The sequence below is a fragment of the Kogia breviceps genome, chromosome 18 (genome assembly GCF_026419965.1).
Source record: "Kogia breviceps isolate mKogBre1 chromosome 18, mKogBre1 haplotype 1, whole genome shotgun sequence".
Classification (NCBI taxonomy): Eukaryota; Metazoa; Chordata; class Mammalia; order Artiodactyla; family Physeteridae; genus Kogia; species Kogia breviceps.
Genome location: NC_081327.1, coordinates 41,900,498 through 41,924,982, shown reverse-complemented (window position 1 = coordinate 41,924,982; position 24,485 = coordinate 41,900,498). Strand labels below are relative to the sequence as shown.

At 45.6% G+C, this 24,485-nt stretch overlaps 1 protein-coding gene and 1 non-coding gene across 3 annotated transcripts in view; one reads left to right on the top strand and one right to left on the bottom strand.

Annotated features, from left to right (window-relative positions):
- Positions 1-24,485, bottom strand: part of WWP2 (WW domain containing E3 ubiquitin protein ligase 2) — a 151,025-nt gene that overhangs the window by 13,808 nt on the left and 112,732 nt on the right. For both annotated transcript variants that reach the window (XM_059044814.2, XM_067019594.1), the window contains exons 9-11: positions 21,139-21,228; positions 7,865-8,039; positions 1,359-1,413 (exon numbers count right to left, since the gene is read on the bottom strand). In XM_059044814.2, coding sequence (XP_058900797.1) covers positions 1,359-1,413; positions 7,865-8,039; positions 21,139-21,228 — 320 coding nt within the window. The remainder of the gene's footprint in view (positions 1-1,358; positions 1,414-7,864; positions 8,040-21,138; positions 21,229-24,485) is intronic.
- TRNAW-CCA (transfer RNA tryptophan (anticodon CCA)) lies at positions 6,897-6,969 on the top strand. Its single transcript has one exon. It is a non-coding gene; the product is annotated as a tRNA-Trp (tRNA).

Sequence of the window (24,485 nt, the reverse complement as noted above, 5' to 3'; positions counted from 1 at the left end):
TACCCTGCAGGGCCACAGGGGTTGATGCAACCCTTTAAGTTACTACCAGGGAGTCGTCGTGTCTGTATGGAGAGATGGAGAGGAACCAGTTGAAAAGCTGTGCTTTTCCAGGTGATGCTTTTCCTATCATTGTCAGCTTCTTCGTCTTTGTTGGGGAGCACACCCCGGCCTATTTTAATACTATCTGTGAACACCATCAAACCAGCATTCGCTGTCTTCTGCCTGCCTAACAAACTAACTAAACCTGACCCACAACAATTCCTGCAAAAACGGCCCTCTTCAGCTCCCAGGGACTCCTGTCGTACATGCTGAACAAAACCCTGACCCAGCTCGGAGCTGCAGGATGCGCCGGGTCCTGCCATCTCTCATGACCCCTTTGTGCATGGCCACTCCTTCCCAGAAGAGCCATAAGGCACACCGTCTCACCAAGTCATGGCTGTGCATCCCTCTAACTCATTATTGGCAAATCACACCAAGGACTTGGAGTTCTCCAGTGACAAGGAGAATCCAGTACGACATCATTAACTAGCAACAGTGCACTTTCATAACATCACCAGCCCACACTCAACTCTCTTATCGGCTTCCCTCTGGCCCCTTTCACAGCCGTTATCATAAATAAAAAGGCAGCTATGGGCTTCCCTGGTGGCGCAGTGGTTGAGCGTCCGCCTGCCGATGCAGGGGACACGGGTTCGTGCCCCGATCCGGGAAGATCCCACATGCCGCGGAGCGGCTGGGCCCGTGAGCCATGGCCGCTGAGCCTGCGCGTCCGGAGCCTGTGGTCCTCAACGGGAAAAGCCACAACAGTGAGAGACGCGCGTACCGCAAAAAAAAAAAAAAAAAAAAAAAAAAAAATGTAAATAAAAAGTAAAAATAAATAAAAAAATTACAAGACGGCTGAAGTCAAAATCAGGCTGAAGTCCTCCAGCATCTCAGCTGCAAAGAAAGGTTTGGTAAGGCGTCTAAGCAGACAGCCACGGACCTGAAACAAATGCGTCTGGGAATCAGCCAGTGTCAAAATGCCTTCATCAAATAGGATGGATTCTTGAGGAGCCACCTTGAAAGTCAGCACCACAGCCCAACAGTCCCCAGGCTGCTGGGGGATTTCTCTCATAGGGTCACCCCCCTGCAGCTGCGGCAGGTGAGTGCTATAGGGGTGCAGGGGACCCAGTTACTTTCCCAGCCTTCCAGCTCCATCACCTGCAATTGCTCCAGCTGGGTATCCCCAGAGGGTGTGCTGGAGAGGATAGAAACGGGGAACCGAGGCAGGGAAGTGAGAAGATGTGCAGGGAAAGAGGACAGAGCACAACAGAGCATCAGCTGATGCGGCTGAGGGCACAGAAGGAGAATTCGGTACTTACCCCAGCCAGGAGGGAGGGGGCCCAGTGGGTCATGGTCAGTGGAAGCACTCGAAGACTAAACACAAGAAACACAGCAGAACACAGAAGTTAAAAAAAAAAAAAAAAAAAAAAGGCCACTGGTTAAAAATAAATCAATCGATAAAAATAAAAATGCCAAGGACTGGTTTCCACATTTTAGCACTCTGCAGAGTCTACGGTGGGGCCTTAGGTGGCATCTGCTTCTCTCGAAAGTCTTCAAAGAAGAAGAAAAACCAAAAAAGAGCCCTGCACGCTGAGGGCCCAGGCGGGTTGTGGAGAGGGTGGAGCGAGGGGGAGGGAGAGGTGTGCAGAGGAAGGTGGGCCAGGACGCCCCCAGGCCAGCCGGGAGCCGGCCCCAGGCGCAGCAGGAGGGCCCGGAGCAGGGCTGCCCGGCGAAGCGCTGCCCGCCGGTGCGTCAGGCACTCAGCTCCTGCTCAAGGCGGCCAAGGCGACTGAAATCACCACCACCTCCAACTTTCTCCAAGAACCACACACGGGAGGGGAAAAAATATCGCAGGCCTTTCCAATGAAATCATTCCCACAAGCCCTGCCCACGCCCAGAGCTTCCTGGCTGGGGGCTGGGCCCTCCTCCCTCCTGGGTGCACAGAGAGAGTGAGCGTGTGAGCGACAGACTGAGGGCACATTCAGGCCCGGGCCTCACCTCCCCCAGGAATGTCGTGCCTCCCTTCACAAAGCACCTTTCTTCTCCTGCGACCTGAACCTGAAGTTGCTCAGTGTTCAGTGTGCGTCTGTCTGGGGAGGTGGGGCGGGGTGGGGGGGCGAGGTGACGAGAGAGAGAGAGAGAGAGAGAGAGAGAGAGAGAGAGAGAGAGAGAGAGAGAGAGAGAGAGAGAGAGAGAGAGAGAGAGAGACAGAGAGAGAGAGAGACAGAGAGAGAGAGACAGACAGAGAGAGAGACAGACAGAGACAGAGAGAGACACACACAGAGAGAGAGACAGAGACAGAGAGAGACAGAGACAGAGAGAGACACACACAGAGAGAGAGACAGAGACAGAGAGAGACAGAGACAGAGAGAGACACACACAGAGAGACAGAGACACAGAGAGAGAGAGACAGACAGAGAGACAGAGGGGGAGAGAGGGAGAGAGAGAAGGGGAGACAGGAGAAAGAAGGGGAAGCTGACTCCGGGCCTTCAGGGTCGCTGTTTACATTAGAACCTCCACCCCCAGCCTCATTCTGCTGTGGGGTCCCTGGGGCAGGGCTGCAGTGGCCCGAGTTCTCATAGCCTGTGGGGAATGGAGGTGCTGTCAAAGACTCTTCACACTGAAATAAAACAAGTATTGTTCCCCGCTGGCTTGCTTCTCTCCCTCTCTTTTTTTTTTCCTTTCTTTCTTTCTTTTTTTTTTTTTTTGTGCCAAACCATTTTTATTTCACTTACGAAAATTTAATTGTTACATGAGGGGGATCAAGTTCTCAATGCAGACTTCGGGCTGCCTGGCAGGCCCCGTCTGGGGGCAGTGGAGCCACACACGGGCAGGAGGATGAATGGAGCTCAGTCTCGGCTTGAGAAAACATTGGTAGAACTCAACTGCCAACGAACCCCCTTCCACGGCCCTCCCTCCACCCCCCACTGAAAGGACAGAGAAACTTTCTTTCTGAGGTGGCAGCTAAAAGCGACTCTTCCAAAGCAAGTTCCAACAAAGACGTTTCAGTCTTGAAACCATAGGTTCCTTGATGGGACGGAGCCCCCTTCCAGCAGAGGGCCTCCTAACCAGGCAGAGCGAAACTGCTCGAAGGTGCGGGAAGCTGGGCTGTCCTGGGTTTAGGGCATGTTGCCCTCAGCCTCGAGGGTGTGCTTACGACCCCCACCACCGTTCTGATTTGTCTGATGGCTGCTGAAAGAAAACTTCCCCAATTCACAGAGGTTATCATGGTGGGTGTGTGGAGGGGAGGGGAGGGGAAGGGAGGGGCGTTGGCATGTCATAAATCCCAAGCTCCTCCACCTTCTTCGCAGTTAATACATAACAAGAACGGTGGGTACAAAAAACACGCAGCAACAGAAGGGAAGGAACTCCCTTGTGAAACACGCACGCGCTTCAGACCATGAAGCCCAATAGAAGGCGGCGGGTGACGTTGAGCTGGACCGGTGTCCTCGCAAAAGGGAAGGGCTACAGAAAAGGTCATTCTACGAAATTAAAAGCAGCAGCATTTGGTGCGATTCTTTCGGCTGATTCAGGCCTTTTTCCTCCCCCACCGGAGTAAGTGGATGATCTGCAGGGCACTCAGGAGCCCCGCTGGGAAATGAGCTCCCAACCGGCACCAGCTGGGCTTCAGCAGGCTTACAGTCACCTCTCGCCTAACCCTACAACTCAACACACCAAAAGGTCTTTTTTCTGACAGCCTTCGTGACCTGCACTGAACTAGAAACAAAAAATGTTTAACGGCCCCTTTCTTAACCTTTGCCTTTTTTTTTTTTTTTTTAATGTCAGAAATTAAATGTTCACACAGTGTTGGCTCTCTTTCATGAAGGTGGTTTTTTGAAAAATGTCTTTGCTTTCCTCTCATTTTCATCCCTAGAGGCGGAGAGAAGAGGAGGCGGACAGGAAGGGAGAGAGACCAGAGACTGATAAACACGAGCGACACGTGAAATGGGTCGGTGGAAGTTGACGCTCATAATCATTTTACCTCTTACAGTAAAAGCAAAGCACCTGATTATTTTGGATATTTCTTCCCTAATGCACATAGTACAACTTAAAAATGTTGAAAGGAAGTGAACAGAAGCCCAAGAAGACACAAAAAATTAAAAGCTATATATCCTGGCCAGAAAACCAAAACCCAAAAACCCCACATCTCCAGTGAGCCAAGCAACCGCCCCTCCTCTCCTGCCACACCTTCCCCTGAAATGAGAGACCACAAGTGTTACCTGCAGCATGGCTGGAAAAGCACAGAGAAAGGGGTATGGCGGGGGAGGGGACTGCGGTCAGAAAAGAGATCCTGGGATGTGCAGGTGACTCTAAGAGACAAGACAGTTTCCTTTATTATTAAGAAGAGAAAGGAATGCTGTTGAATAATTTTCCCGGTAACCGTCCCTGGGCTGGAAGAACTGGGGTGCAGGCCATGAGCCAGAGGCCTCACATGAGTTCAAGTCCCTTAGGGACTAAAAGCATTTAGTTCCAGTAATATTTTAAGATACAAACTCAGAAATAAAGAATGTCTAGCAAATACAGCCGAGGGCAAGACAAGCTCTGGGAAGGGCATAGAGGTTACAGTGTGGAAGGCAGGCTCCTTTTCTTTCTTTTTTTTTTCTTTTTAAGGATGTACCCAGTGGGCACAGAACAAAACCCAGGTGCTTGAGAATCTGATCCAAGGGGCTCTCTGCGGAGCAAGAAACAAGCTGTCTGTTTCTGGATAAAGCACTTTGGCGTCCACACGTCAGGAGCCGCAGGATGATTTGCTTCAGTCTTGCCAACACTGGCTACACCTTTGATTATCAGGGGAGGATCAGGCAGGAGTGGAGGAGGAGTTGCCACAGAAATAGTAGTAGGCTGCAAGCAGAGTCCCGTCGCAATTACAAGACGCACACGACTGGGCTGGGCATGCTCAGTGGACCGCAGCAGGACCACAAAACAGAGGGCAAATCGAAACTGCAGCGGCCAAGCGCAAGTATGTGCACGCTGATGATCACACGTAACAACGGCACACTGGGGCGTCAGGAGAGGGAAACACGTCAGAGATAAGGGGATGATAACGGCGAGACCGAAAGAGGTGTGCATTGAGGCAGGAAGGAATTGCAGGAGACTGCCATCTGGGATTCCCTTGATTTCCCATATTGAACTGTATTTCGTGTTCTCTGCAGGCAGCAAAGAAGAACAAGATCTGGTTTCAGCCCAGCAGCAGCAGGAGGAGGAGGGAAAGCCAGTGGTATAGTATCAGCTCTTAAGTCTTCCGAGTCAAACCCTGGGCCAAGGCCAAACCCCAAAATAACTCTATGAAAGCGACTCTTCTTACTCGTAACCAGGACATGGCACCATAGCAAACAAGAGGGGTAAACCAAATCCAGAGGGGAGGGAAATCAACAGAGAGACACTGAAAGCTGACCCAAAAAAGATTCCTACCACGTTTTTCAATATGAGTCTTGTTTCAGGAACAAAAGGGAACCATCACCTCCATCCAGAACCCTCCTGGATCCCCAGCCAAGCTGAGAAAACCATGTTAGAGGACTCGGAGAGAACATTTTCTTTTAAGCGCTGAATTTTTACTTTTAGGGGACACTCCAACTCAAAGTTCTACCTCTGCAGGCCTGGAATGATGTTGCTAAAATGAGAGAGGCAGGAGAGAGGAATGAAGGCTCCAAAAGACCGAGAGGATGTGAGCTCCAGAATCTTCCCTTTCACACCCCAAACATCTGGGTCAACTGACAGAACCTACACAGTGCACGGGAGGGTAGGGAAAAAAAAGAGTCCTTCAATGGAGTTTTCTTTTTTAATTTAAGAAGTCGGGTAAACAGGGAGACAAAACCACGTGAGACTCCTAAAACGCGTCCTTGTCTCTAAGTCAAAAGACAAAGATGCCCAGACCTTTCCAGTGTTGCAGCCATGACCACCCAGGAAAATGGCAGGGAAAGTCTTTGGGGCCCAGCTCAAAAGGAATAATTTCTGAAATGCAGAGAAGGACCAGATTGCATCCAATTTTGAAACATGCCAGAACCGGATGCCCGGCATGTATGAATGGGGCTGTGGAGTGGGAGGCCAGATGCCCAGCAGTGCTGCACCAGGTAGACCACTGGGCACAGCTTGTAGACAGGCATCATAGCTGACCTTAGAGGCAGCTCAGTGTGACAAACACCAGACTTTCTGCTCATCCATACTAAGGAAACACTATACGATGAGCAATCAGCCCCCACAGAAAGAAGAAGGAACAAGCCAGCCAAGGCCAATGCCACCATGCCTTCTGGTTGATGGGGTAGCTCCTGCTTTGGGTGAGCAGAGAAAAGAGCTGGAAATGATGGCAAAGCTGATGATGAATGTTATTAACCAGAATCGCAGGTTTTCTGAGCATTCAGAAATGGGCTGTGGGGTTAAAGTTCATTTCAAATAGAAACAATGTGAGTTAACTGTGGTGACGTCCTAGACCAGCTCAAAAAGTTTCCAACTTCCGATACACCCACCACACCCCGTGCAGGTTCCACTGCAGGGGGAACAATGCTTCACGCTCAAGGGGCTCTGAGAAAAATGTAATCAGAGTTCCAACTTGGGAATCCCACATCTCTCTGCCAAAGGAGCTGTGTGGCTGGGCTCCCCACCAAGCACCAGGCTGCTGGTAGGGGCTCTAAAGAGACGGAGACCCAGGAAGGAAGGTTCCTAAAGGCACCCAGTATGGGAGACCATTAGACAGTTAATTTGGGACCACAACACTCTGACTTCTGGACTAGGTTTAAATGTTATTCTGTGGGTAATGACCACAGAAGGTTTTGAGCCAGTGATTAATAATGTAGAGCGAAGCCCCATTTCTTAAATCTTCCACAGTGATTTTTTTTTTTTTAAGTGACAAAATGGGGAATTCCCTGGTGGTCCAGTGGTTAGGACTCCGAGCTTCCACTGCTGGGGACCCAGGTTCGATCCCTGGCTGGGAAACTAAGATCCCGCAGCTGCGTGGCACGGCCAAAAAATTAAAAAGAAAAAAAAAAAGTGACAAAATGACAGTGATATGTGAAGACTGCTCTGCTAGAAACAGGCAGTACAGATTGGAGGAGAGAGAATGACAGCAAAGAGACAATTCCAAGGCTGCCTTAACCATTCAGGTGGGAGGGACAGAGGAAAATCAGGAATCAGATAGAAAGAGGCCGATCTAGACCAGTGGTCAATACACTTTTTCTGTAAAGGGCCACAAAAATATTTTAGGCTTTATGGGCCCCTTGGCCTTTGTTGTGGCTACTCAACTCCGCCATTGTAGCATGAAAGCGGCCACAGTCAATACCCACACTATGGGGTGTGTTTGTGTTCCGATAAAACTTTATTTACAAAACCAGCTGGGGGCCCGTTTGGCCCAAAGGCCATAGTTTGCCCACCCCAAATCCAGCTGAACTTGAAGGTCCCTCCATCCTTCAGAAACTGTAAGATAATAAACATCTAAAGAAAACCAGTAGCAGCAATAGAAAGGGAAAGATTGGGGTGACTGCTTTGATTTGAAAAGGCAAGGTATGGGAGAGGTCACAGCAATCTTCAGGTCTCAAGTCTGGGTAAATGGACTTGGATGGAGGGACCAGAGGAGAAATCTAGTCCTGGAATAAAGATGGGGGGATTCGGTTTCAGACACATGTACTGAGTCCACAAACACAGAAGGTGGGCATTGAGTCACTAAGTTAGAAACACTGGAGTCTGAGGGATTTCACTGTGAGGAGTAAAATCTCCAGCAGCAGAGCACTGACATTTCTAGCCACCATTTTCCCTGCTCACCACACAGGTCGACAGAGAACGTGCGTGGCCGCTGGGGGGCTCCCCTCCCCCGCGGCTGGCCCCCACCTCTCACCTGGTACAGGAATCTCTGGCTGAAATGCTGCATGGCGCCCTGGAGCTGGTCGCGCTGTGACTGCCACTGCTCGTAGCTGCGCACGTACTCGGCCGTGGGCCGCTGCCACGTGGTGGTCCGAGTATTGTGGTCCACGTAGTAGAACCTGCCTCGGGGGTCCGTGCGTTTCTCCCAGCTGCAAACATCAAGCTCAGAATGAACAGAGTGACTGTCTCACCCCTCCGCTCAAATGCTAGCGAAGTCTCAGGATGGCTGGCAAGGAGGAGGGTGAGGAAGGATCTGGTGTGGGGTCTGGCACAGGAGTTTGGCTGCTCCGGGGAGGCACAGCCAGGTGGGCTCCAGTCATGGAGGCTTCTAGGGCTTAGATGATTCTAGTAGACATCTGTGGTTGCCCAACCCCAGCAACCAATCCCTCTTTACCAACAGCTCCTGATTTCCATGTCAGAGGTCCAAGTGGTTCTGGGGCATCTGACGGTACTCCCAACCCCGGAGTTGAACTGTTGACTGGACCAGGAGTGGGCAAGTGACCTATACTGAGCCAATCAGGATGAATCTCATGGCTTTTGCTAGTTATGGTGGGAAGAATATAGTCTCTCTTCTTTGCCGGATATGACTGAGAAAGTATGCAGGGCTTCCCTGGTGGCACAGTGGTTGGGAGTCCCCCTGCCGATGCAGGAGACATGGGTTCGTGTGCTGGCCCAGGAGGATCCCACATGCCGCGGAGCGGCTGGGCCCATGAGCCATGGCCGCTGAGTCTGCGCGTCCAGAGCCTGTGCTCCGCAACGCGAGAGGCCGCAGCAGTGAGAGGCCCGCGTACCACAGAAAAATATAAAGAAAGTATGCAGTCCTGGGACTGGCTGCCATCTTGGACCCAAACACAATATGAAGTTGACCCAGTAGATGGCAGAGCCGAAAAATGGGAAAAAAGCCAGTCTCTTGGGGATACTGTTGAGCCACTGGATCATGGTTCACTTGAAACCAGGATCTACATCTAGAATTTTTAGTTACATGAGGCAGTGAATTCTCTTCATTATTCAAGCCAATTTGGATCCCAATTTTTGTTCCTTGAAATTGAAATTATCCTGATATAAGGTGCCAGTGAAAATACATTGCATGAACACGAGAAGAAGAGTTGGTGCAAATGACAGCAGGACTCTCCACATTATCTTTTGTTGAGGAAGCAATCTTTCCAAAGTTGGCCCTAGGGCTTCCCTGGTGGCACAGTGGTTGAGAGTCCGCCTGCCGATGCAGGGGACACGGGTTCGTGCCCCGGTCCGGGAAGATCCCACATGCCGCGGAGCGGCTGGGCCCGTGGGCCATGGCCGCTGAGCCTGCGCGTCCGGAGCCTGTGCCCCGCAACGGGAGAGGCCACAGCAGTGAGAGGGCCCTAAAATATCCATGGGCAAGGCAGGGCTAGAACAGAGGGTAAAAATCCTCAGCTGTGCTTGGTAGGTGTAACTTGATTTCCACATACACAGGGAAGAAGTGATCAAAAGAAATAAGAAAGGGAACTCCGCAGGGTGATAGAAATATTTTACATTTTGAGGGAGTGTGAGATACATAAGTGTATGCATTTGTCAAAGCTCAGTGAACTGTATAACCAAGATCTGTTTATCTCACTGTGTGTAAATTATATTTCAATTTTCCAAAATGAATTTGAATCTAATTAAGCCTCCATATCTAACGACCAGTTTACCAGGAAAGATAAGGAATAAAGGAACATGTAACACAACACCAGCAGTCACAATCAGCCACATCCAGAACGTGAGAAATTCTACAAGACAGATACCCAGGATCTTCAGCAAATAAATAGCCAGAAAAAAGCAAGAAAGGGTAGGGGAACTTATAGATTAAGAGAGACTTATGAGATCAGCCAAAAGCAATGTGTTGATCTTGCTTTTGGATCTGATTCAAACAAATCAAGAGTGAAAACATTTTTAAGACAATTGGGGAAAATGCAACACAGACTGTGTATGACATATGTAAGGAAATATTGTTAATTGTGTTGGGTGGGATAATGCTATTTTGGTTCTGTTTAAAACAAAACACTCATCTGTTAGAGGTGTATGTGATGTATTCATGGATCCAAGGATATGTTGACTGGGATTTGCTTTACAATTCATTGGTCCCCTCCCCTGAAAAGTGGGAAGATCAGATAAAACAAAATATTAACTGTGAGAACCAGGCAATGGTTACAAGGGATTCATTGCTATTCTCTCAAATGTGCTGTATGCCTGAATTTTCCATTATAAATTTGAAATGGGAAGGGGGAGAAAAGGAGTTTAAAAAAAAATAAGAGAGAGATACCACTGAAGAAAACGGGGTTAACCCAATGCAAAAGGAACCCAAAATGGATTACACTGTACGATTCCAAAGTGTTGGAGGGTCTTTGTTCCCTAACTACCTTGTCATATCATCTCTGAATTCTGATCTTATCCACATGACTATGGCGCTTTGGTCTGATACTTTCCTCAGCTTTCAGGGTTAGCCGCCTAGCTGACTTTTTTTGCCACCTCTTCAACAATTCTTTCAAACTCAAAGCCTCCCTAAAAATGGCTTCTCCTCAAGCAGTTCCCAGTCCCTGTTCACAGACTGCGTCTGAATTCCGCTTGCTGGACCGCCTTGCCGTCCTGACCTGCTGTCACTTTGGATTCAACTAAATGCCATCCCTCTCGCCCCAAACCTGAGCCTTTCCCCGTCCTCCCCGCATCAGCCCTCCTCCCAGGGATAAAACAACACCATCATTCCCGACTCTTCCTTTCCTACTGATGCCAGTAAGCCACTCACCCCGAGGGCTTCTTTTTATTTCGTCTCCCTGCCCTTGACTTTCCATTTCTACGTCCAACTATCTCTGAACTAATCTCCTTATCCAATCCAGCCAATAAACTGCCATCAGGGTAACCCCAGCAGACTGACTCCTTATGTCAGTCTCGAGTCAAAACCTTGAATCAGTGTTCAAGGCTCACGATAATCTGGAACCTTCCCACCTTTCTCATAAATTCTCCCAACCAGTGATTTTTATTTATTTTTATTTGTTAGCAAAGGAATCATGTGTCTATGGTTTGGAACACAAAGAGTACTACAGGAGATACAATGAAAAGCAGTGTCTCCTGCCCTCCTTCTCCCCACTGCTCATTTCTGCCCCCCAGAGGCAATAACTACTTTCAGCTCTTGACTGCTTCTTCTACTGACAGTCGTACTTCTAAATAAATGCTTACTCCAAAATTTCTTGATTTCTGACAAATTAGATATTATTTATGGACTTTCCGCTAGCAGAGCTGAGGATTTCGTTCTTGTACTCTACCCCCCAACACACACAATGCTCTCTCCTCCCCCATCCTCCCAAGTTAGAAAACCATCATTAACTCAATATTCAGCGTTTGGATTATGACCTTGTAGAATACTATACATACATTTGCTTTCTTGTCCACCTTTTTTCTTTTTCTCTAGAGTTAAGAACTGCGTGTTTTATTCTGCTTGGTTTTCAAGGACCTCTCACAAATTCACCCCCAGATTCTGACAGGGCTGGTGGCCTCCCAGGATCACTTAACTCTGGGCCTCGTTTCTCCAGGCACCCTTTGTCCAGCATGGACAGCTGTCCTCCAGGCCTGCCTGCTCTACATTCCTTCCCTGAGTCATCTTCCCTCACCCTCCTCTTGGCCCCTGAACGGAGTCCCCTGTGTCCTGCAACTCGGGACTTCTTTCTCTGTTTCCTCTTGTCTGGTAGAAGAAATCATCTAGGAGTTTCTGAGAAAGGATGCACCGAAGTTAATTTTTTGAAACCCTGCCATGTCCAAAGATGCCTTTATTTCAACCCTCACACCTGAGTGTTAAAATGTCTGAAAGTTGATTTCTGGATTCACTCAGCTGTTTCACTAGAAGATCGCCAAATATCACAATCTATAGTTTTCTTCCCTTAGACGGATCACTTTCCCCAGCAAAAAAAAAAACCTTCCAGTCTTTACGCTGGAGACAGCATCCTCACTTAATCCCTTTTTCCTGAGTTCATCACTGCCTTCGGCTATGGCTGTGTTCTCCACACTGGTTCTACTCTCCCAGGAACTTCTTACACTAGCAGCACTCATGTGGCTGTGTGTGCATGCATGCGAACATGTGTGTGTGTGTGTGTGTGTGTGCATGTCTGTGTGTGCACACATACACATGGCAGAGGGTTGGGAGCGAGGGCTGACAACCTAGAAATCTAGCTGCTCCCTGCACAAATTTTAAACTTCCAAGTTTTTTGTCTCATTACACATACACATACATATTCACACACACACACCCCATATGTCTCTGATCTCTGAGGCTTTCCAGGGCTCCATGGTGCAAATTAGCTGCCTTCCGGGTGGAAACCCCACACCGGAAGCTTGGGTTTCAGCTTTCGCAACTCTGCCATTTATCCATCAGCAACTAAACTCTGATTACAATCTCCCATATGCTTTTTCTCCTCTTCCATTCCTTTATCATTACACTTTTTTTATAACCTTTATTGCTATTTTAGTGGTTTTTCAGGAAGGAATGGAAATAAACACATGTTCGATCCATATGTTTAACTAGAAGTCCTCTGCACTGGTGAATTTCAAACTTCTAAGCAGCATAATCACACCCTTGGTTGCAGGTAAAATCTTACGCAGAATCACAATCTACAAAAACAGAGCAGTAGTTGGAGGCCAGGTCAGCCCTTTCATGTTGTTTGGTTCCAGGGGGCATCTGCACCAAACCCAGGGGCCTAGCTGTACACACTTTGAGCATCTTTGTTTCACACAAACCCTCCACTCCGGCAAAACTGCTCCATGCATCATTCCCTAAACGCAGCTTTTACATTCACACTGTTCTCTCAACCTGGATCACCTTCCTCTTCTCACTGAAGTCCACCCCTCAGCCTTTCCTAAAGACCCAGTCTAAGCCCCCTATGAGGCCTCCCCAATACCATGCTCTGTGGTGATCACTCTCCCTGCTCACCTCAAGTTTGAGAACCACCGAAGAATGACTAAACAGCAAATTACTGCATTCATCCTGAACTACCAGGTCCAGTACTTTTTTCTCCTGGATAAAACAACTGGTCTTCATACAAGCGTCCCATGCGTGGGACACAAGGGGATGGCCAGGATCAACTGAATCCTTTGGTTCAATCTCGCTCCTGGATGTCTAGGTCTGCTGATATAATGGCTCCATCTGTAGTTTCAAGGTTGCTCTCACCATGGTAATACTTCCCCAGGGCGGAACTTCTCCCATTAATTAGCAATGAAAGCTTGAGCATTCTGTTCTCTCTGGGCTCCCTATTACATAGCAGAACTAAGTGCCAGGGGCTTAACGGTCTGGGCCTAAAACTCAGGAAGAACTCATAGGCTATAGGGGGTGCAGAGCTGAGCCATCTCACAATAAAACATTAAAACTATCCTGAAAATAAGAAAGCTGGGTCTAGTATTCTACCTCAATACTTAAAGAAGAGTAAATCCTCAGCCATTCTTAGAAGATACCATTAAATATCTTCATTTAGATTCCATTCAAATATTCACCAGGTCAAGGTCTTAATAACTTATAGACCAGAGAGGTTAAGAGGCAAGCAACCAGCACACTTACAGAGTTACCACCACTTTTAAATATATGTGTGATAGGGAGATTGGTTCAAGATGGCAGAGTAGAAGGACATGCCCTCACTCCCTCTTGCGAGAGCACTGGAATCACAACTAACTGCTGAACAATCATCGACAGGAAGACACTGGAACTCATCAGAAAAGAGACCCAACATCCAAAGACAAAGGAGAAGCTGCAATGAGATAGGAGGAGGGGCGCAATCACAATAAAATCAAGTCCCATAACTGCTGGGTGGGTGACTCACAAACTGGAGAACTCTTATACCACAGAAGTCCACCCACTGGAGTGAAGGTTCTGAGTCCCACGTCAGGCTTCCCAACCTGGGGGTCTGGCAACAGGAGGAATTCCCGGAGAAACAGACTTTGAAGGCTAGCGGGATTTGACTGCAGGACTTCGACAGGACTGGGGGAAACAGAGACTCCACTCTTGAAGGGCACACACAAAGTAGTGTGCGCATCGGGACCCAAGGGAAGGAGCAGTGACCCCATAGGAGACTGAACCAGACCTACCTTGCTGGTGCTGGAGGGTCTCCTGCAGAGGTGGGGCACGGCTGTGGCTCACCATGGGGACGGGCACACTGGCAGCAGAAGTTCTGGGAAGTACTCCTTGGAGTGAGCCCTCCCAGAGTCCACAGTTAGCCCCACCAAAGAGCTGGTACACTCCAGTGCTGGGTTGCCTCAGGCCAAACAACCAACAGGGAGGGGACTCAGCCCCATCAGTAGACAAGTGGATTAAAGTTTTACTGAGTTCTGCCCACCAGAGCAACACCCAGCTCTACCCACCAGTCCCTCCCATCAAGAAGCTTGCACAAGCCTCTTAGATAGCCTCATCCACCAGAGGGCAGACAGCAGAGGCAAGAAGAACTACAATTCTGCAGGCTGTGGAAGGAAAACCACATTCACAGAAATAGAGACAAAATGAAAAGGCAGAGGACTATATACCAGATGAAGGAACAAGATAAAATCGCAGAAAAACAACTAAATGAAGTGGAGATAGGCAACCTTCCAGAAAAAGAATTCAGAATAATGATAGTGAAGATGATCCAGGACCTTGGAAGAAGAATGGAGGCAAAGATCGAGATGATGCAAGAAATGTTTAACAAAGACCTAGAAGAATTAAAGAACAAACACCTAGAAGAAGTAAAGAACAAACAAACAGAGATGAACAATACAATAACTGATATGAAAACTATACTAGAAGGAATCAATAGCAGAATAACTGAGGCAGAAGAACAGACAAGTCACCTGGAAGACAGAATGGTGGCATTCACTGCTGTGGAACAGAATAAGGAAAAAAGAATGAAAAGAAATGAAGACAGCCTAAGATAACCTCTGGGACAACATTAAACACACCAACATTCACATTATAGGGGTCCCAGAAGGAGAAGAGAGAGAGAAAGGACCCAAGAAAATATTTGAAGAGATTATAGTCAAAAACTTCCCTAACATGGGAAAAGAAATACCCACCCAAGTCCAGGAAGTGCAGAGAGTCCCAGGCAGGATAAACCCAAGGAGAAACACACCAAGACACATAGTAATCAAACTGACAAAAATTAAAGACAAAGAAAAATTACTGAAAGCAACAAGGGAAAAATGACAAATAATATACAAGGGAACTCCCATAAGGTTAACAGCTGATCTCTCAGCAGAAACTCTACAAGCCAGAAGGGAGTGGCACGATACATTTAAAGTGATTAAAGGGAAGAACCTGCAGCCAAGACTACTCTAACCAGTAAGGATCTCATTCAGATTTGATGGAGAAATCAAAAGCTTTACAGACAAGCAAAAGCTAAGAGAATTCAGCACCACCAACCCAGCTCTACAACAAATGCTAAAGGAACTTCTGTAAGTGGGAAACAAAAGAGAAGAAAAGGACCTACAAAAGCAAACCCATAACAGTTAAGAAAATGGTAATAGGAACATACATATCAATAATTACCTTAAATATGAATGGATTAAATGCTCCAAACAAAAGACACAGGCTTGCTGAATGGATACAAATACAAGATCCATACATATGCTGTCTACAAGAGACGCACTTCAGACCTAGGGACACATACAGATTGAAAGTGAGGGGATGGAAAAAGATATTCCATGCAAATGGAAATCAAAAGAAAGCTGGAGTAGCAATACTGATATCAGATAAAATAGACTTTAAAATAGAGAATGTTACAAGAGACAAGGAAGGACACTACATCATGATCAAGGGATCAATCCAAGAAGAAGATATAACAATTATAAATATATATGCACCCAACATAGGAGCACCTCAATACATAAGGCAACTGCTAACAGCCATAAAAGAGGAAATCAACAGCAACACAATAATAGTGGGGGACTTTAACACCTCACTTACACCAATGGACAGATCATCCAGACAGAAAATTAATAAGGAAACACAAGCTTTAAATGATACAATAGACCAGATAGATTTAATTGATATTTATAGGACATTCCATCCAAAAACATCAGATTACACTTTCTTCTCAAGTGCACATGGAACATTCTCCAGGAGACATCACATCTTGGGTCACAAATCAAGCCTCAGTAAATTTAAGAAAATTGAAATCATATCAACCATCCTTTCCTACCACAATGCTCACTATGAGATTAGAAATCAATTACAGGGAAAACAACATAAAAAATACAAACACATGGAGGCTAAATAATACGTTACTAAATAACCAAGAGATGACTGAAGAAATGAAAGAGGAAATCAAAAATACCTAGAGACAAATTACAACAAAAACACGACAATCCAAAACCTATGGGATGCAGCAAAAGCAGTTCTAAGAGGGAAGTTTGTATCAATACGACCCTACCTCAAGAAACAAGAAAAATCTAAAATAAACAATCTAACCTTACATCTAAAGGAACTAGAGAAAGAAGAACAAACAAAACCCAAAGTTAGTAGAAGGAAAGAAATCATAAAGTTCAGAGCAGAAATAAGTGAAAAAGAAACAAAGAAAACAATAGCAAAGATCAATAAAACTAAAAGCTGGTTCTTTGAGAAGATAAACAAAATTGATACACCTTTAGCCAGACTTATCAAGAAAAAGAGGGAGAGGACTCAAATCAATAAAATTAGAAATGAAAAAGGAGAAGTTACAACGGACACCGCAGAAATATAAAGCATCCTAAGAGACTACTACCAGCAACTCTATGACAATAATAAAATGGACAACCTGGAGAAATGGACAAATTCTTAGAAAAGTATAAGCTTCCAAGATTGAAGCAGGAAGAAATAGAAAATATGAACAGACCAATCACAAATAATGAAATTGAAACTGTGATTAAAAATCTTCCAACAAACAAAAGTCCAGGACCAGATGGCTTCACAGGTGAATTCTATCAAACATTTAGAGAAGAGCTAACACCCATCCTTCTCAAACTCTTCCAAAAAATTGCAGAGGAAGGAACACTCCCAAACTCATTCTATGAGGCCACCATCACCCTGATACCAAAACCAGACAAAGATACTACAAAAAAAGAAAATTATAGGCCAATATCACTGATGAATATAGATGCAAAAGTCCTCAACAAAATACTGGCAAACAGAATCCAACAGCACATTAAAAGGATCATACACCATGATCAAGTGGGATTTATCCCACGGATGCAAGGATTCTTCAATATATGCAAATCAATCAATGTGATACACCATATTAACAAATTGTAGCAGAAAAACCATATGATCGGGGCTTCCCTGGTGGTGCAGTGGTTGAGAATCCACCTGTCGATGCAGGGGACGTGGGTTCGTGCCCCGGTCCGGGAAGATCCCACATGCCGCGGAGCAGCTGGGCCTGTGAGCCATGGCCACTGAGCCTGCGCGTCCGGAGCCTATGCTCCGCAACAGGAGAGGCCACAACAGTGAGAGGCCCGCCTAGCACAAAAAACACAAACAAACAAACAAAAAACAATATGATCATCTCAATAGATGCAGAAAAAGCTTCTGACAAAATTCAACACCCATTCATGATAAAAACTCTCCAGAAAGTGGGCATAGAGGGAAACTACAATAAAGGCCATATACAACTAACCCACAGCAAACATCATTCCCAATGGTGAAAAACTGAAAGCATTTCCTCTAAGATCAGGAACAACACAAGGATGTCCACTCTCGCCACTGTTATTCAACATAGTTTTGGAAGTCCTAGCCACAGCAATCAGAGAAGAAAAAGAAATAAAAGGAATACAAATTGGATAAGAAGAGGTAAAACTGTCACTGTTTGAAGATGGATTTGGATTGGAAGAATCAATATTGTGAAAATGACTATACTATCCAAAGCAATCTACAGATTCAAGCAATCCCTATCAAATTACCAGTGGCTATTTTTACAGAACTAGAACAAAAAGTCTTAAAATTTGTATGGAGACAGAAAAGACCCCGAACAGTCAAAGCAGTCTTGAGGGGAAAAAAATGTAGCTGGAGGAATCAGATGCCCTGACTTCAGACTATACTACAAAGCTACAGTAATCAAGACAATACGGTACTGGCACAAAAACAGAAATACAGATCAATGGAATAGGACAGAAAACCCAGAGATAAACCCACGCACCTATGGTCAACTAATCTATGACAAAGGAGGCAAGGATATACAATGGAGAAAAGACAGTCTCTTCAATAAGTGGTGCTGGGAAAACTGGAGAGCTACATGTAAAAGAATGAAATTAGAACACTCTCTAACACCATACACAAAAATAAACTCAAAATGGATTAGAGACCTAAATGTAAGACCAGACACTATAAAACTCTTAGAGGAAAACATAGGAAGAACAAACACCCTTTGACATAAATCACAGCAAGATCTTTTTTGATCCACCTCCTAGAGTAATGGAAATAAAAATGAAAAATTAACAAATGGGACCTATGAAGCTTAAAAGCTTTTTCAAAGCAAAGGAAACTACAAACAAGATGAAAAGACAACCCTCAGAATGGGAGAAAATATTTGCAAATGAATCAACGGACAAAGGATTAATCTTCAAAATATATAAACAGCTCATGCAGCTCAATATTAAAAAAAAAAAACCCAATCAAAAAATGCACAGAAGACCTAAATAGACATCTCTCCAGAGAAGACATACAGATGGCCATAAGCACAGGAAAAGATGCTCAACATCACTAATCATTAGAGAAATGTAAATGTAAACTACAACAAGTTATCACGTCACACCAGTTAGAATGGGCATCATCAGAAAATCTACAAACAACAAATGCTGGAGAGGGTGTGGAGAAAAGGGAACTCTCTTGCACTATTGGTGGGAATGTAAATTGATACAGCCACTATAGAGAACAGTATGGAGGTTCCTTAAAAAACTAAAAACAGAATTACCATATGAGCCTGCAATCCCACTCCTGGGCATATACCCAGAAAAAAACATAATTCAAAAAGACACATGCACCCCAATGTTCATTGCAGCACTATTTACAATAGCCAGGTCATGAAGCAACCTAAATGCCCATCGACGGACGAAAGGATAAAGATGTGGTACATATATACAATGGAATATTACTCAGCCATAAAAAGGAACGAAATTGGGTCATTTGTAGCGATGTGGACGGATCTAGAGACTGTCACACACAGTGAAGTAAGTCAGAAAGAGGAAAACAAACATCGCATATTAATGCATATATGTGGAACCTAGAAAAATGGTACAGATGAATGAGCTTGCAGGGCAGAAACAGAGACACAGATGTAGAGAACAAACGTATGGACACCAAGGGGGGGAAAGTGGCGGGGGGGTGGGGTGGTGGTGGTGGTGGTGGGATGAATTGGGAGATTGGGATTGACATATATACACTAATATGTATCAAATGGATAACTAATAAGAACCTGCTGTATAAAAAATATATAAAATAAAATTCAAAAGTTCAAAACAAAAAAGACAAAAAAATATATACATGCTATAAATTCACAAAGTACAAGTGTGCAATATGTCCTGTTAAAAGTTGATTAATTTGTGAGACAACTGGAGAAATCTGACTACTCACTGGGTTTGATGGTGGTAGGTAAATACTGTTAATAATATAGTGGTTTTACTTTTAATAAGAGAACACTTTTTAGAAATATATACTGAAATTTGGATAAAATGAAACGATGTCTGGGATCTGCTTCAAAACAATCTAGAACAGGGGTGGAGGAGGGGTGAGTGAGGATTACAGAGCAGGAGGTGGCAAATGTTTTCCACCAAGGGCCGAAAAGTAAATATTTCAGTCTTTGCAGGCTTTACAGTCTGTATCACAATTACTCAACTCGGCCAATGAGCACAAAAGCAGCCATGGACAATAAGTAAACAAATGAGACGGGCTGTGTCCCGATAAAACTTTATTTACAAAACAAGTAGCAGGCTGGATTTTGTCCACAGGCCCACAGTTTGCCAACTGCTGGTACAGATGAAACAAGAGTGGCCATGAGTTGATAATTACTGAAGCTAGGTGTTGAGTGTGTGGACATTCTTTGTCCCACATATTTGAAAAATTCAATATGAAAATTTCTATAATTTTCATAATAAAATGTTTTAATTTTTTTCTAAGAAGTCAATGTTTATCTTTGGTAAGTTCCCTGGACTTAAAGTAAAAGGAGAAACAGAGTGAGAACTAAGGATGGCGGATTATGAGTGTGATTTCTAGAACGGTAAGGAAGAAAAGGAAAACACAAGCATTCTACTGGAAAACTGAAACTAAAAGCAGCCCATCCACGGAAACTTGTAGGACTGGAAAGTGAGGTGATATTTGCCCGGCACATGCCTGACAGGTGAACAAAGCAAAGCACAGGGGTTCTCCCAATACGCCCACCTCTGACATCCTCTCCCTCCGCAAGCTTTGGAGGGGCAAGTCAGCGTTCATGTTCTATGTAGGAGCCCTTCATGGCTGCTTTACTGGGAGGTGATTCTTTCCTGAGAGCAGAATGCATTCCCTTTCAAAAGCTCTCAGGACTGGGAGACACATGTGGAAAGAACTTTCTGTCCCTGGCAGACAGGGAACCAAACCCCTTCTCCTTGAACTTGGACAGTCTTCCCTCACTTGGAAGCCTCACTCATCCTCTGGTTTTGGAGAACTTAGCTGCGTTCTCGCAAAGCCCGCTGGACGAGAAGCACACCGTCTCCATGAGCTGGTTGGACACAGGGCACTATGAAATGCATCAACACCCTCTCTATCTTGGATTCCTTGTGCTCTTTTTTCCCCCAGAGATGCTCTAAATGTTCCTAGTCTGTCCTAGGAAATGAGAGCAGAATTAAAGTAAGTGAGTAGGAAAGGCAATCAAGGGACCCAGGATAAATGTCCCTGGACTTTGCTACCTCTGCAGAAAGATACTGAAAATCGGGCCCTATAGGATATTTCTGTAGGTGAAATGACTGAGGCCAGTGAGACACCAAGGGCCCCGGAGGCCTGCCCAACCCTCCTTCCTCCAGAACCCAAAATCCATGGGGGCTCTGAATACCCCACCCCTTAAGAAAGCCCATGGCCAACACAACACATGTAGGAAGAAGGGAAAGTAGAAAGAGAGAGCAGAGAATGTAGAAGGGGATGACTGTAGGAGGAGGGGAAAAGAAAGAGAGAAAGGAGGAGAGTGGGGGAAAATAAAGAGAAGGCCATGGCAGCGAGTGGTGCAGAAGCTGATGGGGGACTCTTGGTGCCAGTTCTGGAGCCTCGGGTCTTATTGGTCCAAGCCTTACCCTGGAGGAAGAGGCCGCTCCCAGGTGGTGGTCTTGGTATTGTGGTCAACATAATAGACACGCCCGTTGGGGAGCTCTCGCTGCTCCCATCTGCAAAATAAAGTCAAGGGAGGCATGAGACACACCGGTGAAAGACATATGCCCTTGCTCAAAGGAGTCACTCACTGCTATTAGGCTAACGTGAGAGGTAACATCAAAGTCGACATGCAAGACCAAGCCGCTGGTCAGACAAGCTCCACGTTGTCACTGATGGTGGCACCCAGGTCTGCTTCTTGAAAAAACTATCACAGTTCCCCTTTATGGATTCAAGGTACTAGATAACCCACAGATCACGCTGAATTCCCCTAAACAGCCCATACGAATCTACAGTGCCATGGATTTTTGTGAATCACTGTCTCTTGGCCATTTCGGGATCAAAGAGGCCTTTAGGAATGTGATGAAAGCTTCCGAAATGCACTTACCAAGAAAAATGTATGTGCAATTTCTGGGATTCCTGGACCTCTCCTAAAGCTCATCCATGGACTCTCCAGCGCTTGTAGTCTACTACCTCTTAAAGTCACAAATTATATGACTATCCCTGTTCTCCTAGAGTCATATATATTCATGATCACAGTTCTTTTTAAAATACAGGATTCATTTACAGGGGATCTTTAAAAGAGATCTGGATGAATCAAGAAACATAGCATACTGCTATTTATTGGCTGCTCTACCCCTCAGTCTGTGTGTGGGTTACTATGAGATCAGGGTGCTGAGGGTGGCTCATCTGTGCTAATGGCAGAACGACAAGGTAGCAGATGATCCAAAGACTTAAGACAAAGGCAAAATCACTACAAAATACAGCCAAGGACCACCCGTCCCCACACTCCTGTTATTACCACATTCAATGCAATCTGACAATAACTCCACTTCCCTAGAATACAGTAACCTACATATGCGGGATGCAAAGACTTATGTTTATAAAATGATTACCATTTTATGAAGGATGTTAATGGTCCCGTTAGCCTTTATGTTTTACATTGATTTTATTGACTTCTACTTTTGGGTACTGCCTAGGGGAAGGTGACCTTTGCCAGGAAGCTAGTACAGTCAGTTCTACTGAAATGCTTGTTTTAAAAACAGAGATCTATGCCAATGTGATTGATACATAAGGGAACATACTATGAATTTTGAGTTTGCTTTGCATGAATTTGCCTTCAAAACACACTAGATGAACACAGAAGACTTCGCCCAGCTAAACCCAGTCGTGTAGAAATACACAAAACCCACACTCATCTGCCGGCTACCTCACTTTACTGCGTGTTACACACCATACTCACCCACATCTGGTGTTACATCTCCCATCTGATTTCAGAAAACCCTCTTTCTACCACTTCATGACAACACTCACAAGCTCCAACCCTTCCAACACCTGCTTCCACAAGCAAACTTCAGGTCTTCTCATGGAAATGTGCCATATGTATTGTAGTGTTATGATCTCAACCATTTAACACATGTAAAACTGTGCTACCATCGTTATTAGGTTCCTATTTGTGTCACTGACAAATTTTTGACTGTTACGCCCCTAATCCATTTTTCCCCGTAAGCCCTGTGGTTTTTACTGCATGATTTGGCATAGCGTGGTGGTTTCTAGGAACACATATGTTATAGCAGAGTTGACTGTATACTGAAATAAATGTCCTAACTTCTGTTACTAAGGCTGGTGTGTCTACTCAAACAGACATCAGCTTTATTCGATACCATTTCTCACATTTGATCAGCAGACTGCATTGATAAGCCCCCTCTGAGATTACTTCAGATACAGGTATACACAAGGTTTTTAAGGCAAAGATGGGAAGGGGGTAAACATCACCCACTGAACATCCACAATGAGCTGCAGGCTCATTTTTACTTCATTCAGTCCTGCCTTCATCCTTTACGGGGGCACATGCCATCACCATCGAGGGAACTGAGGCTCAGAGAGGCTAAGTAACTCTTACGTGGCATTTAAACTCAGCTCTCTGGGACTTCCCTTGTGGTCCAGTGGTTAAGACTTCACCTTCCAATGCAGGGGGTGCAGGTTCGATCCCTGCTCGGGGAACTAAGATCCCACGTGCCTCATGGCCAAAAAACCAAAACATAAAACAGAAGCAATATTGTAACAAATTCAATAAAAACTTTAAAAATGGTCCACATTGGGACTTCCTGGTGGTCCAATGGCTGAAACTGGTGGTCCAGTGGCTGAGACTCTGTGCTCCCAATGCAGGGGGCCGGGTTCTATCCCTGGTCAGGGAACTAGGTCCCACATGCCACAACTAAGACTTCGCATGCCTCAACTAAAGAGCCCACATGCTGCAACTAAGACCCGGCACAGACAAATAAATAAATATTTTTAAAGTTATATTTTTAAATGGTCCATATCAGAAAAATCTAAACAAACAAAAAAACTCAGCTCTGACTCTCTAGCCCATGAGTTTTACCATGTCACTCTGAAAGGAAGGGCAACTGGAACTTATAAGGAACCCACAACCCAGCAGACAAGGTGCCAGGTGCCTTTCCAAAGCCCACCTCAACGTGAACAGCTCTCCCTAGCATAGGAGTCCGGGTAGGGGGACCTATAGGATCAAGACAACGGGGGAGAAATTATAGTAAGTCCACCTAGTTAATTTCTAGACTCCATTTTAATCACAACCCTCTGCTCAGATACAATCTATGGGAAGAGGCTGCACATTTTGCACCACTGGGAGGCTTATGCCTAGGAGTAGTGAGGTCTGGTAGTTCCACACTCCCTCCTTCCAAAAGGGATCAACTACTGTGTTGAGGACCGGAGTGCTATAAACACCATTAAAATGAGCTCGAGAACATTTTCTCTCCTGGGTATTCCCGCTCAAGGTTCTGGCTGAAGCAGATACTGGTGACTTGGCCCAGGTGCCCTGGGTTCCTCCCACTGCAAAAGGAAGATTCTTGAACTTCAGTCAGTATTTTATTGAAAGGGCAGAATCTTCTGACAAAACTGACCAGGTGAAAATAAACACAGGGTAAAGTTAAAGCTCTTCTCCCTCTCGATGCTCTTCTGAATTAAAGACAAAAGAGTAACAGATATTGCCAGCTCAAAAGACTGGTAGGGATCTGGTGGGGACCCTGCAGCAAAAAAGGCTAACATACTGTGATTTCACACCAGCTCTCTAAATTCCTCCTGTCTGCTGGGTAATCAAGTAGCAAATCCGATACCCTCTTTATGCATCTGAATTTGGAAATAAGGAAAGTCTTGGGCTTCCCTGGTGGCGCAGTGGTTGAGAGTCTGCCTGCCGGTGCGGGGGACACGGGTTCGTGCCCTGGTCCGGGAGGATCCCACATGCCGCGGAGCGACT